Consider the following 14032-nt stretch of genomic DNA (forward strand, 5'->3'; position numbering starts at 1 on the left):
AAGTTTGAAAGCCCCATGTGGTAAATCTCTAGTTTGAGAACCCTCTAAAAGAGGCTATCGTTTAAAAGGCCTTGTATTAACTGAATAAACCCCAAATTATTTTATAATAAACCCCAAATCGATTTTTAAAAATTTTAAAAAGTCGAAAAGTCAACCACAATTTCTAGATATACTTGTTCAGAAACCTTTCATATCTACTGCTTAAAGTTTGAGAGTTAAGAAGGTTTGCGTAGAGTTTGAGAATCGTTTAGGGAACCTATAGTTAGAGAACCCTCTAAAGGAGACTATAGTTTAAAAGACCTGGTAACAACAAAATAAAACGCGATTTACTTTATAATTCGATTTTCAAAATTTGTATTGGTCGAAAAGTCATTTCATTATTTTCCCCAACCACAAAAACCTTTCCCATATACTGCTTACAGTTTGAGAGTTGAGAAGGTCAGCGTATAGTTTGAGAGTCCTTTTTGGTGAATTTATAGTTTGAGAACCCTCTATATGAGACTATTGTTTTAAAAGCCTTTTTAACAACTAAATAAAACGTAAAATTATTTTCTTGAAATGTTTAAATATTTTTTAAGTACTGGTTTTTATTACGTGTCTTTTTCAAGCTCAATACCTACGTTTTTAATATTTTTCTCCGAGTTTAGTCGTTTTTGATTTCGAGTTGTTGTTTGTTGTTAAAGGGTTATACAAAAACGAACCAATTTTTTTTCTCTCAATTCGAAAAGTTTTAATTTTTCTTTTAGGCTAACATTTATCAATAGATCCGATTAGCCGATTAGATTTTAGCATAAGATCTAAACTTTTACAAAGAGTCGAAATAGCGATACACGTTCATCTACAGATCTCTAAAGATGATTGAACAGTTTGAGAGTTTTGTGGGAGGGCGAAATAGATAGTCTGCTTTATGAAATTTTTAAAAAAAAATTGAAAAGTCATATTTTTGATACCACGAATTATCCATAACCACAACTCTTAGATATACTTGTTCAGAGACATTTTCGATTTAGTAGTGAAAGTGAACGTACAGTTTGAGTGAACCTGTAGTTTGAGAACCCTCTAAATGCGACTATAGTTTAAAAGGCTTGGTAACAAATAAATAAAACTCTACATGATTTTCCTGAAAAATCGATTTTAATGTTTATAAACTGCGCCACACTGTGGAACAGGGTATTATAAGTTAGTGCAACAGGGTATTATAGTTTGCAACACCCAGAAGGAGACGAGATAGACACATGGTGTCTTTGGCAAAAATGCTAAGGGTGGGCTCCTGAGTCGATATAGCCATATCCGTCTGTCCGTGAACACATTGTTGTAAGCAAAGTCTAGGTCGCAGTTTTAGTCCAATCGACTTCAAATTTGGCACAAGTATGTGTTTTGGCTCAGAATAGAACCCTATTGATTTTGGAAGAAATCGGTTCAGATTTAGATATAGCTCCCATATATATCTTTCGCCCGATATGGACTAATACGGTCCCAGAAGCCAGAGTTTTACCCCAATTTGGTTGAGTACAAGTAGGAGTACTAGGAGTACAAGTGTGCCAAATTTTAGTTAAATCGGTTCAGATTTAGATATAGCTCCCATATATATCGTTCGCCCGATTTACACTCATATGACCACAGTGGCCAATTTTTTACTCCGATTTAATTGAAATTTTGCACAGAGAGTAGAATTAGCATTGTAGCTATGCGTGCCAAATTTGGTTGAAATCGGTTCAGATTTAGATATAGCTCCCATATATAGTTTGAAAAGCCATTTTAAAAGTTAATAAAATCTTAATAATTTTCTTAAAATCTATTTTCCAAATTTCAAAAATGTCGAAAAGCCATTTCATTGCAATCCTCAACCACAACTTCTAGATATACTTTTTCAGAAAGCTTTCCCATCTATTGCTTATAGTTTGAGAATTGAGAAGGTGAGAGTAGAGTTTGATACTCCTCTTGATGAACCCAAATAACATACTTGTTCAGAGACATTTTCGATTTAGTTGTGAAAGTGAACGTACAGTTTGAGTGAACCTGTCCTTTTGGTGAACCTGTAGTTTGAGATCCCTCTAAATGCGACTATAGTTTAAAAGGCCTTGTAACAACTAAATAAAATTCTACATGATTTTCCTGAAAAAACGATTTTAATGTTTTTGATTGTCATTACTATCCTTAACCATAACTTCTAGATATATTTTTTCAGAAAGCTTTTCCATCTATGACTTACACTTTGAGCACTGAGAAGCGGAGTGTACGGTTTGATAGCCTCTTTGGTGAATCGATAGTTAAATGACCTTTGTTATAGTTTAAAAGCCTTTTTAACAACTAAATAAAACGCCAAATTATTTGCTTGAAATGTTTAAATCTTTTTTTTAAGTACTGGTCTTTATTAAGTGTCCTTTTCAATCTTAATATTTTTTTTTTAATTTTTCTTTGAATATAATGATTTTTTTGATTTCGAGTTGATTCTCCAAACTATTCCAAAAACAACTTGTATATATGTTTTGTTTTTCTGAAAGCTTTTCCATCTACTGCCTATAGATTGAGAGTTGAGACGGTGAGTGTACAGTTTGAGAGCCCTTTTGGTGAATCTAAAGGGATCACTCTATATGAGGCTATAGTTTGAAAAGCCTTTTTAAAAGTAAAAAACAAACTTAATAATTTTCTTAAATTTCAATTTTCCAAATTTCAAAAATGTCGAAAAGCCATTTCATTGCTGTCCCCAACCGAAACTTCTAGATATGTTTTTTTTCTGAAATTTTTCCTTCTCCTACTTACAGTTATAGAGTTGAGAAGGTGAGAGTAGAGTTTGGTAGTGCTTGTGGTTAACTTATATTTAAAGAACCCTTGAAAAGAGTATATAGTTTAAGAGCCGTTTTAAACTATATTTTTAAAAAGTGGAAAATTATTTCAATACATTCGCTAACCACAAATTCTCGATATTTTTTTAAGCTATTCCATCTATTGCTTACAGTTTGAGAATTGAGAAGGTGAGAGTAGAGTTTGAGACTCCTTTTGATGAACCCAAATAAAGCTATAGTTTCGAAGCCCTTTTAACAAATAAATAAAACGCTGAATTATTTTCTTGAAATGTTTAAATATTTTTTTTAAGTACTGGTTTTTATTAAGTGTCTTTTTCAATCTCGATACATTTTTTTTTTTAATTTTTTTTTTTGAGTATAGTGGTTTTTGATTTCGAGTTGCAGTTTGTTGTTAAAGGATTATACAAAAAAAAAAATGAACCAAAAAATCATCAAATAGGCAAAAAAAACAACATAGAAACAATTTTAAATTTTAATTTTGATTTTCTTTTCAACATAGGCATTCGGTTTTATTCATATTCAAGTTAATTAGTTTCTTAGCTACTAAGGAATCAATCAATTCGAAAAGTTTTAATTTTTCTTTTAGGCTAACATTAATCAATGATTTTCAATTGGTTATATTAGTTAATTAGTCAATTAAATATACATATACAATAATCCTATTTATAATAATAATAAAGTATGCCTTAGGTTAGAATATGTGAAAATATATATGCATATGTAGGGATGCAGGTATTTTTTGTTAAATATATGTATAAGTAAATATTTATAAATAAATTTTTATTTTTTTGTATTATTATATGCAATTTTTGTTTAGTCAAACTTATTATCAATATTATTGTTTTATTTTGTTTTTATGAAAAAAAAGTTTTTTTTTCTTGCTTATAAGTTTTTCAAAAAAAAAATTGGTGTTAATCTTCTGGTATTATAGCTAATTATTTATTGTTTGTTTTTTATATATATATATGCTTTGTAATGAAGAAGAAAAAAATGATTTTTTTTTGATGCACATATGTATGTGTTGTCTGTTTTATAAATATTTGTGTTGTATTTTGTTTTTTTTTTTATTATTTAGAATTTTATGGTTTTTATTTTATTTTGTTTATGGTCCTTAGGATGATTATGTAATTAAATAATTAGTAAAAATATCCATTACGATTTGACATATGCACTTCCGTTTCCTTGTTTTTGTCGTGGTCATTGTTTTCATTTGGGTTTTTGTCGTGGATATGGTCGTTGTGTAAAAGTGGGGTTATGTGGTAAAATTGTCATGGGTTGCCAAATGAATGGCCAAACACACGCACGCACACACACACACCGATGGCCACATTTACAAAAACTTTGATATGTAACGTTTCTGTATGAGACGTCCTGCTTTCTTTTTCAATACACAAAATCGTATTAACTGCTAATCAGCATAATTTGTGGTCTGCGGTGGCACTCTGGGATAGAGCTGTATGGGCAAAAAATAAAATAAAATGAAATTAGCAACGATGTAATTAATTAGATTTTGATTTTATTGAGTTTATTAATAATTGCCATTAGATCATATTAACTTACTCCCAACAGATTGCGTGGTACATAGCCTTCTTCGTTTTGTTCATTTTTCGCCCACCACCATTCACTTTCCGCATCATCGCCTTTCCGCAAAATGATGAGACGATCATTGACATTAAATGTCAATTCATCGCTATTTTGGGCTTCATATGAGAATACAGCATACACTTCACCGCTATGAAGTATGCCAAGTTTCTCTTGGATACCTGAAAATGGGAAGGTAAAAAAAAAACGAATATAAATTAATAAAATAGAATATTTGAAGAACAAGGTAAGCGTTGTAGTGCAACCTAGAAAAAAGTATAATCTCTGTGGAGCTGGTTTCATATTCACTGTTACCACAGTTGGTAGAATTAAAATTTTGATAAAATTTTCAATAGAAATAAAACTTTGACAAGATTTTCTATAGAAATAAAATTTTGAGAAAATTTTCTATAGAAATAAAATTTTGTGAAAATTTTCTATGCAAATAAAATTTTGAGAAAATTTTCTATAGAAATAAATTTTTGACAAAATTTTCTATAGAAATAAAATTTTGAGAAAATTTTTTATAGAAATAAATTTTTCGCAAAATTTTCTATAGAAATAAAATTTCGACAAATTTTTCAAAAGAAATAAAATTTTGACAAAAATTTCTGTAAAAATAAAAAATTTTGACAAAATTTTCTATAGAAATAGAATTGTAACAAAATTTTCTAAAGAAATAAAATTTTAAGAAAATTTTCTAAGTGTAGTTACAAGTTACAAGTTACATCCAACCATCTTGCAGTCTATAGGACTTTGCCCAAATAAATTTGACAAACATTCTTTTCCTTCGTTGGTTAAGCTACACTTGTAGTTTAGTCAATGCATGGTTTTAGGCTGAAATCAATCAATCAAATCATTTTTGACAAAATTTCCCATAGAAATAAAATTTTGATAAAATTTTCTATAGAAATAAAATTTTGTGAAAATTTTCTATGGAAACTAAATTTTGACAAAATTTTCTATAGAAATAACATTTTGAAAAAATTTTCTATAGAAATAAAATTTTGATAAAATTTAGAATTTAGAATAAATATAGAAATAGAATTTTGACAACATTTTCTATAGAAATAAAATTTTAAGAAAATTTTCTATAGAAATAAAATTTGACAAAATTTTCTAAAGAAAAAAAAATTGACAAAATTTTCGATAGAAATAAAATTTTGACAAAATTTTCGATAGAAATAAAATTTTGACAAAATTTTCTATAGAAATAAAATTTTGACAAAATTTTCTTTAGAAATAGAATTGTGACAAAATTTTCTATAGAAATAAAATTTTAAATAGAAATAAAATGTTGATTTTCTATAAAAAAAATTGACAAAATTTTCGATAGAACTAAAATTTTGACAAAATTTTCTATAGAAAATTTTTTATAGAAATAAATTTTTAATTTTTTCTATAAAAATAAAATTTTGACAAACTTTTCTATAGAAATAGAATTGTGACAAAATTTTCTATAGAAATAAAATTTTAAGAAAATTTTGTGAAAATTTTCTATGGAAATTAAATTTTTACAAGATTTTCTATGGAAATAACATTTTGACAAAATTTTCTATAGGAATAGAATTGTGACAAAATTTTCTATAGAAAAAAAATTGACAAAATTTTCGATAGAAATAAAATTTTGATAAAATTTTCTATAGAAATAAAATTTTGACAAAATTTTCTATAGAAAATTGTTTATAGAAATAAATTTTTGTTTTTTTCTATAGAAATGAAATTTTGACAAAATTTTCTGTAGAAATAGAATTGTGACAAAATTTTCTATAGAAATAAAATTTTAAGAAAATTTTCTATAGAAATAAAATGTTGACAAAATTTTTTATAAAAAGAAATGTTGACAAAATTTTCTATGGAAAAAAAAAATTTTGACAAAATTTTCTATAGAAATAAAATTTTGACAAAATTTTCTATAGAAATAAAATTTTGACAAAATTTTCTATAGAAATAGAATTGTGACAAAATTTTCTATAGAAATAAAATGTTGACAAAATTTTCTATAGAAATAACATTTTGACAAAATTTCCTATGGAAATAAAATTTTGACAAAATTTTCTATAGAAATAGAATTGTAACAAAATTTTCTATAGGAATAGAATTGTGACAACATTTTCTATAGAAATAAAATTTTAAGAAAATTTTCTATAGAAATAAAATGTTGACAAAATTTTCTATAAATAAAAATGTTGACAAAATTTTCTATAGAAATAAAATTTTGACAAAATTTTCTATAGAAATAAAATTTTTGGTAAATTTTCCACAGAAATTTCCACAGAATTTTGACAAAATTTTTCTATAGAAGTAAAATTTTGAAAAAAAAATTCTGAATGAAATTTTGAAAAATTGTCCAAATGTTGGTAGATTATTTATGGCTCGAGTGGCAACCGTGTTCATATTATTGGTTTCCACAAAACTTGAAAAGCCGAAACATGATCCTGAATGCCGAGGTTGGTAATATGTGCGATAAAGATAAGGAGACGATTCAGAACTCCTATGAGTCGATTTGGCGACAATTATTTGAAGTGCTAGCATTTAATGACACATAGAGGCAAAAAATCCAAATATTCCTAGAATGGCCTGAGTGTCGCCGAAGTTCCGGGTGAATATCTTAAGCATGAGTCCAAATTACTGACATTGATGGAATACTTTATCATGCTGGTAGCTCAGCAGAAGAAGACACTGATAATGTGCTCTGGGGTTATGTTAGAGTAGATATTGTGGCAGTCCGTTATTGATATTGTGGCAGTCCGTTATTGATAGTGATACAACAGTGGTGAACTTCTCTCTTGTCATTGAGTGATGCCAGATTCCATTTTCAAGGGACTTTCTTCTTATAGCCGAGTCCAACCGCAGACGCGGAGGGGAAGCAGTTTGTCTGACGAAAATTTTACTTCATAGCACGGGAAGAAGGCATGTGTCTAACGAAATTGATTTCCCACAGGCGCGGAGGAAGGAGGTTGTCTCGCAGAGATTATACTTCGCTGACGCGGAGGGAAAATTAGCCAAACAAACTCAGTGGAGAAGATATTGTATACATTAACTTTAAAGTAGGATATATTAACAGGTTATCTCTCTGAACTGATCCCTGGAGAACATCCACTGATAAAGATATCCTAATTGGTTTTGATTTAAGGGGGCATCTTATCACTCACTGTTTGACCGGCGATACCAGTTAAGAGGGACTAACCGCGACCTGGACTTGGCCACACTCAGAAGTAGTTTAGAATTCTATGTTTCCTATCATATAGTATTGTACTCTACTGTTCAAAAGATAGACAAATCCCCAAAGAGAGAGAGACAGAGAGAGAGAGAGAGAGAGAGAGACAGAGAGAGAGAGACAGAGAGAGAGAGACAGAGATAAGATCGGCGTACTCTTCGCTAAAACCCGGTGTCTTAACAGCGATCTCTCTCTCAAGTGATGTCAGGAGGTTCTCTTATAACTCGAGCACCTAATCGGCAATAACAGTTAACAGGGATTACAGGTGACCTTGAGACCTGAGAACCCTGAAGCGGATTAGAAGGTCATGAGTTCCTATCAGTCGATTATTGTACTGAGTGGAAGATTCTCACTCGTTTAAAGGGGAGTTAGACGAATTCGTTCACCCACCTAATTGGCAATACAAGTTAAGAGGGATTAAAATCGACCTTGAGACCCACCAAACCTGAAGCGGATCAGAATGTCATGGGTTCCTGCTAGTCGAGTATTGTATTGAGTGGAAGATACCAAAACGTCTAATGAAAAGATAATCGAATTGCTATAGAGAGAAGAGATCACTCACACTCCTAATCGGTAATAGCAGTTAAGAGGGATTAAAGGCGACCTTGAGACCCACGAACTCTGAAGCGTATCAGAAGGTCAGTCGATCGCAACACGTCTCTGGAATAGATAGACGTATTCCTAGAGAGAGATGAGATTAGTCACGCACCTATTCGGTACGGTACCAGAGGGATTAAAGGGAATCTTAACGTATCCGTCCTCAGAATCACCTGTCAAGGAAGAAATTATTGTTGCTATACCAGCTGGAAACTCTAGGAATCTTACCAACAACCTCTCTAAATTCTCGGGAATTTCGTATAGATGGTCAAAATAGATGGGCTTCTCACATCACTTGCCATATTTCGATACCTAATAGATGTGGCACAAACTTCACACTGCATACTTCCCGTACTGATAGCTCGCTTTGTCTATTTGGACATTGGCGAATGATATATCTTTAATTTTTCACAATTAGACAAAAAACAAAAAGTCTCTAATTGTCTAAAGACTCTCAGAGTGGTCTTGGAATTTTACGTTACTTTGCGTAAAGGCTATGGTGACATGCTAGTGTTCTCATCAGTCCTGCAACTCCTTCGTTGAAGGGTTTTCAAGAGAACCCTTCTTGGAGGATCTTCTTGAGTTGAGTGAGGATCTGAAATCTGTAATACTTACTGTATAAATATTCGGAACATCCATCGAAACCTTCTTCGTCTTCTTCACATTTCTCGGCAGGTGTTTCATGATCCGATAATGTAGCCGCAAATAGGCAAGCTCCATTTTCTACCAAAAACTTAACCATTGCTAAATTGTTACAACTAGCAGCGCAATGTAAAGGTGTCCAGCCATCAGAATCTTGGGCATTGACATCACATCCAAATTCGACCAGGAATCTAAAAACAAACAGAACATTCGATTAAGATCTTCTTGCACAATGAGACAGATAGGTTGGTCATACTTGACTATATCAATATGGCCCGCACAAATGGCATTATGCAGTGCAGTGATTCCCTCATCGTTGGCCGCACTGGGATTGGCAACTTGCATGGCAGTTTTCTTAACTAATTCCAATTCTCCTTCCAAGCTTGCATCTAGCAATAAGGCTAAGGGATCAAAGCTAACTCGCCGAGTTAATTTGGGTTTACCATTGCCCGATGTAGAATTGCTGTTGGCACCGGCAGACATGCTACGAAGGCGACGTTTTAGACTATCAGGTGATTTATCCTCCTGTGATGGGACAGGTTGAGCAGATGTCACATCCATGCGATCGGGTTCATCGAGGCTAGATTGAGATTGCGGAGATTGGTTAGGGGGAGATTGTTGAGCTGGCTGGGTCTGTTGCTGCATTAGGTTGGGTGAGTACTGAGGTGTGGAATTGGCTTCACTATTGGTCTCCGAGGACACTTCGGGATGTGAAGATCTTCTTTCACTGAATAGGTAACTAGTGGAGCTAACATCACTCTTTCGTGGATTCACCTGACCATTGGACGGTTTAGCCAAGCTCGTAGAGGATTTAAGTCGTGGTTGCTCAGACATCGGTTGCTTTCTTATGGTCAAAGGCTTGGCCTTTATGGGGAGATTATCGTTAATATTTTGTATGGGCAAGGTTGAGGCATTCGAATTAGAGGCAGAAGAGGTGGTATTGGAGGAGGGTATTGCTGGGTCCGTAGATGTCCGTTTGCTGGAGGAAACCGTACTGCTGGCGACTTCAGCCGCCCCATCGTGAGCGCTCATTTTATGGGGTTTAGGAGGTAATGCTGGGCGATCATTATTTGAGGAATTTGAGGCGGCAGTTGTAGTGGTAGATGCAGTAGCCAGATGGGACGATGATGCCGATGACACAGTGGTGGCTAACGATGAACTAACTACATTGGGGGCCACACGGTTAACTTTTGGACTGTAGGTAATCATTTTAGGTATGGAGCTTGAAACCGAAGTAGGAGCCACACTGCTTACGGGCTTGCGGAGAGGTACTGCTAGATTACCGGCTAACAGAGGCTTCGAAGATTTCGAACTAACCGAGGAGGTGGTCATTGGCTCAGCACTACTAGCGACTGGAGTCACCAATGCATTGGATACCCCCGTAGCCACTGATTTATTGGCTGTCCCCAGAGGCATACTGTGAACGGTCAACTGATGTGTATTCTTCTCCAGCAGAGTTTCACTTGTCACCGCTATCTCAGATTTCTTTTCCAAATCCGATTTCTCCCTTTGAGGTATGTGCGTGGGACCTGCTGCTCCATGGGGGTTACTATTGGCGGCACTGTTCAATTTGCTGATTAGTGCAGAGGCAGAAGTGGTGGTGCTAATGCTTTTGGGAATTTTACTGGTCGCAGTCTGAGGGCTATTCGTGGTATGAGATATGGTTTGAGCCTCCAGACTGGATGTTACCTCTTTGACAAGGTCTCGTTTCTTAGGTCCTACCTCGGCATAAATGTGATGCGAAGTATCCACTTTTGGTGGTTGAGGTGGTTCCGCGCTCGAACTCGAGGACGTCTGAGGAGCTGCCTCTGTACTATGCATTTTATTGCTGGTTATGGCTGCCGTCAACATTTTCTTGGCCAATTTAGATTCATCACTCTCGGCCATAAAGAAATTAGGACTGCTACTATTGCCACCACCACCACTATTCGAAAGATGACCTTGCCCACTATTGGCAGCAGGATGGCTAGCCAGGTTAAGTTTTGCATGGGCATGTTCCTGTATCAATTGATTTTGTTGGTTGGTATTCGCCGTGGCCGCCGCATGCTTAAGAATATTTCCCAAATACGAGGAGGTTGGGGTTATGGTGGATTTTTGAGGAGTATGGATATAGGGCTCCACAGCGGCCACATTGCCTCGAGCCATATTGCGGTTCTCATTGGCTCGGCTGATAATGTTGGCGAATTTGTTGTTGTACGAAGCCACTGCCGATTGGCCATTTGCAGCTTGATTGGCTTGCTTTTGCAGAAGTTGTTGTTTGAGGGCAGCCACTCCGGTTTTTGGGGCTAAATGGGTGGAGGGTGGATAATTGCCTCCACCACCACCACCACCCCCATCTACAACATTGCTGCCTACAATCGCCGATGATGAGGCATTGTAGGCATTATGATTTGTTAAATGTTGTTGTTGTTGTTGCTGCTGCTGATTCGGTTGGCTAGGTTGGGGGATGGCAGCATTGTTCTGATTGGGACTGATATTCGCTTGTTGATGAAGTTGTTGCTGCTGCTGTTGGTTTGTTTGTACATTGGCTGCCTTTTTTCGTTGCAATCTTGTCTGTAGCTCATAAATTCTCTGATCGACAGATCTCAATTCGGCCTGTCTTTGTTGTAGGGCTTCTCGTTGCAAATGAAGTCGAGCATCTTGTTGCAGTGACAATTGATTGCGATACTGTAAATTGAGATTTTGATTTTTGTTTGTTAATAAAACAATGTCAACACTTTTCATTTGGGTATTCATGCATCACTTACCATCAGTTCTCTTCTTAGCTTCTCCAATTCCCTTGATGCTTGTGGCGGTAGTGGTTGACCAGTTGTACTGCCACCAGCTATCAAATTTATGGGGCATCTTCGGTCACGTCTCAAATCTTCCAATTGTCGGGTGAGTGCTTCTACTTTGGCCACAGCCAAACTCAGTTCTTTTTCTTTTTCACTAAAAAGGGCTCGTATGGAATCCAAATCGTTGCCTGCCAAAAAAGTATGGACAGTTGTGAACAGTTAGTGAAATGTGAAGAAAACGTAGAGATATTAAAAAAGCCACAAATCTGAAAATTTTTGTGGCAAAGACAAATTTTTTGTATTGGCTGGTTTGGGGAGGTTTGGTTGTTCTTGAGGGCAGGGAAATATTTTTGAAAGTTTTTTTTAATAAAACTGAATTTGTGTTCCTTGGAATTAATTTCGCATTGCTTTGAGAATGTTGGATATTATAAAAAAAAATAAAATATGGTGTTTGAAAGTAAATTAAGGCAAGGCAAATTTCTACGACTTCCAAATATCTAACAGTTTCTTTTTTCAAATATTCAAATATTTCAAATTTTGTTTAAAAATACAAAATTGTATTTGTAATTTTATCTTTTAATGCCATCCATCCTTTTGAACCCACTGTAATTATATGTAATCCACTTACATGCACATACACTCATAGTACTTTCGCTCATTCATACTCTCGGTTCTAACTGCAAATAATGGTTCTCCTAATTTAGCAAATATACAATAGTTGTTGTAGCTGTGTGTTGACCAACTTAAGGCCAATATTGGGGAGCAATGTTTGTAATCTAGAACTCTCCTTCTCTTCCACACTCGCATTTCATGTGGAGAGAAAGCAAAAACATATGTATGACAGACTTACCACTACCACCTCCATCCAGTCCAGTACGTACACACCTACCTCAACATGTTGTGAAAGGTGTTTTCGGTGTAATTTTCATTTTTTGCTCTTATTGGGACTCTGCTGTTTGTCGTTGTTGTTGTTGTTTTGTTGTGGTACTACTTATGTGAGAGCAACAGAATAATGCTAACAACAGAAACGTGCCAAAGCAAGTACTGGATTTACTTGCAAACTTTATGTTGAAGTACTTGTAGATGTTGTGAACATCATGTGGGGGCTTATAACCTTCCGCTCCCCTCTGACATGAATATGTTGTGGGAATTTGCAGAAATGCCCAAGGCCCCAAAAGTGTAGCAAACAAAAAATTTAAATTGGTCAAAAATCTTAAGGAAATTTATTTTTGGCAAGGGAAATTTAATTAGAAAGTGTCATGTGTGTGAGCCTAGAGTTTGTTTTGAAGGTGGTATAAATATTTCATAAAAGCCTATTTTGAGTAATTTACAACTGCCCTGAGGTTTAACATGAGATACGTTTTTTTGTTGGTGTAAATTATTTAAGTTTCTTAGGGAAAAATTAGAAAAAATTTAAATGGACCATATTTAAAAAATTGAAATCCTAAATAAATCCTAAATAAGATTAAATAAGTTAACCCCCATTTTCCCGGTTTCGACGTAAGTTTTTTAAGAAATGCAATTTTGACGAAATTTTTTTAAGAAAAAAAAATTGTTACGAAATTTTGTATGAAATTAAAATGTGTCTATCTATGAATATAAAAATTTGACAAAATTTTCAATGAAAACAGGATTTTGAAGAAATTAAATTTTTTGCGAAATTATTTTTTTATGAAAATTAAATTTTGAAAACATTTTTTGTGAAAATAAAATTTTAGGGAAAGTTTTTATAAAAAATACAATTTAGACGAATGAAACTAAAATTTCGACAAAAAATTTCCTTGAAAATAAAAATTTCTATGAAATGTCAGCGAAATTTTCTATGAAAATAAAATTTAAAAGAACTTTCCTATAAAACTAACTAACTTAAAGAAAGTTTTTATGAAGATTAAATTTAAACGAGATTTTCTATGCAACAAAAGATTTGAGGAAATCAAACAAAACTTCGACCAAATTTTCCATGAAAAAAAAAAATTAAATAATTTTTCTATGAATATACAATGACGTATGATTTTCAATAAAAATTATACTTTGAGAAATTTGTCTGTGTAACCCTAATTTTGCCGAAATTGTCCTTGAAAATTCAGCTTCGATGAAATTTTCTATAAAAATACAATTTCGATGAAATTTTTTATGAAAATTCAATTTCGACGAAATTAAAAAAAAATATGATTTCGATGTAATTTTCTATGAAAATAAAATTTTGACGGAGTTTTATATAACAATAAAATTTAGACAAAATTTTTTAAAGAACTAAAATTTCAAAGAAATTTTGGAGTAACTGCCATTTATGGGCCCCTTACCGAATTGCTTGAAATTAATACATGTTATGTAGTTTAGTATAAAATCTCAAATAACTTTGCTAAAAGTGGACCTATAAAGTGGACCATGTTGTACACCAATCGAAGGCC

General features: G+C 33.4%; 1 protein-coding gene across 9 annotated transcripts in view; it reads right to left on the reverse strand.

The window, feature by feature from the left end:
• Window positions 1-3877: 3877 nt before the first annotated feature.
• The window catches only part of ASPP (Ankyrin-repeat, SH3-domain, and Proline-rich-region containing Protein), a 479404-nt gene continuing 469249 nt past the window's right edge, over window positions 3878-14032 (reverse strand). For all 9 annotated transcript variants that reach the window (XM_075309701.1, XM_075309697.1, XM_075309699.1 and 6 more), the window contains 5 exons: window positions 11595-11809; window positions 9104-11514; window positions 8821-9038; window positions 4368-4570; window positions 3878-4260 (listed from right to left, as the gene is read on the reverse strand). In XM_075309701.1, the coding sequence (XP_075165816.1) occupies window positions 4216-4260; window positions 4368-4570; window positions 8821-9038; window positions 9104-11514; window positions 11595-11809 (3092 nt within the window). In that variant the 3' untranslated portion in view covers window positions 3878-4215. The remainder of the gene's footprint in view (window positions 4261-4367; window positions 4571-8820; window positions 9039-9103; window positions 11515-11594; window positions 11810-14032) is intronic.

This window comes from Haematobia irritans, chromosome 5, assembly GCF_050003625.1.
Source record: "Haematobia irritans isolate KBUSLIRL chromosome 5, ASM5000362v1, whole genome shotgun sequence".
NCBI classification, from domain to species: domain Eukaryota; kingdom Metazoa; phylum Arthropoda; class Insecta; order Diptera; family Muscidae; genus Haematobia; species Haematobia irritans.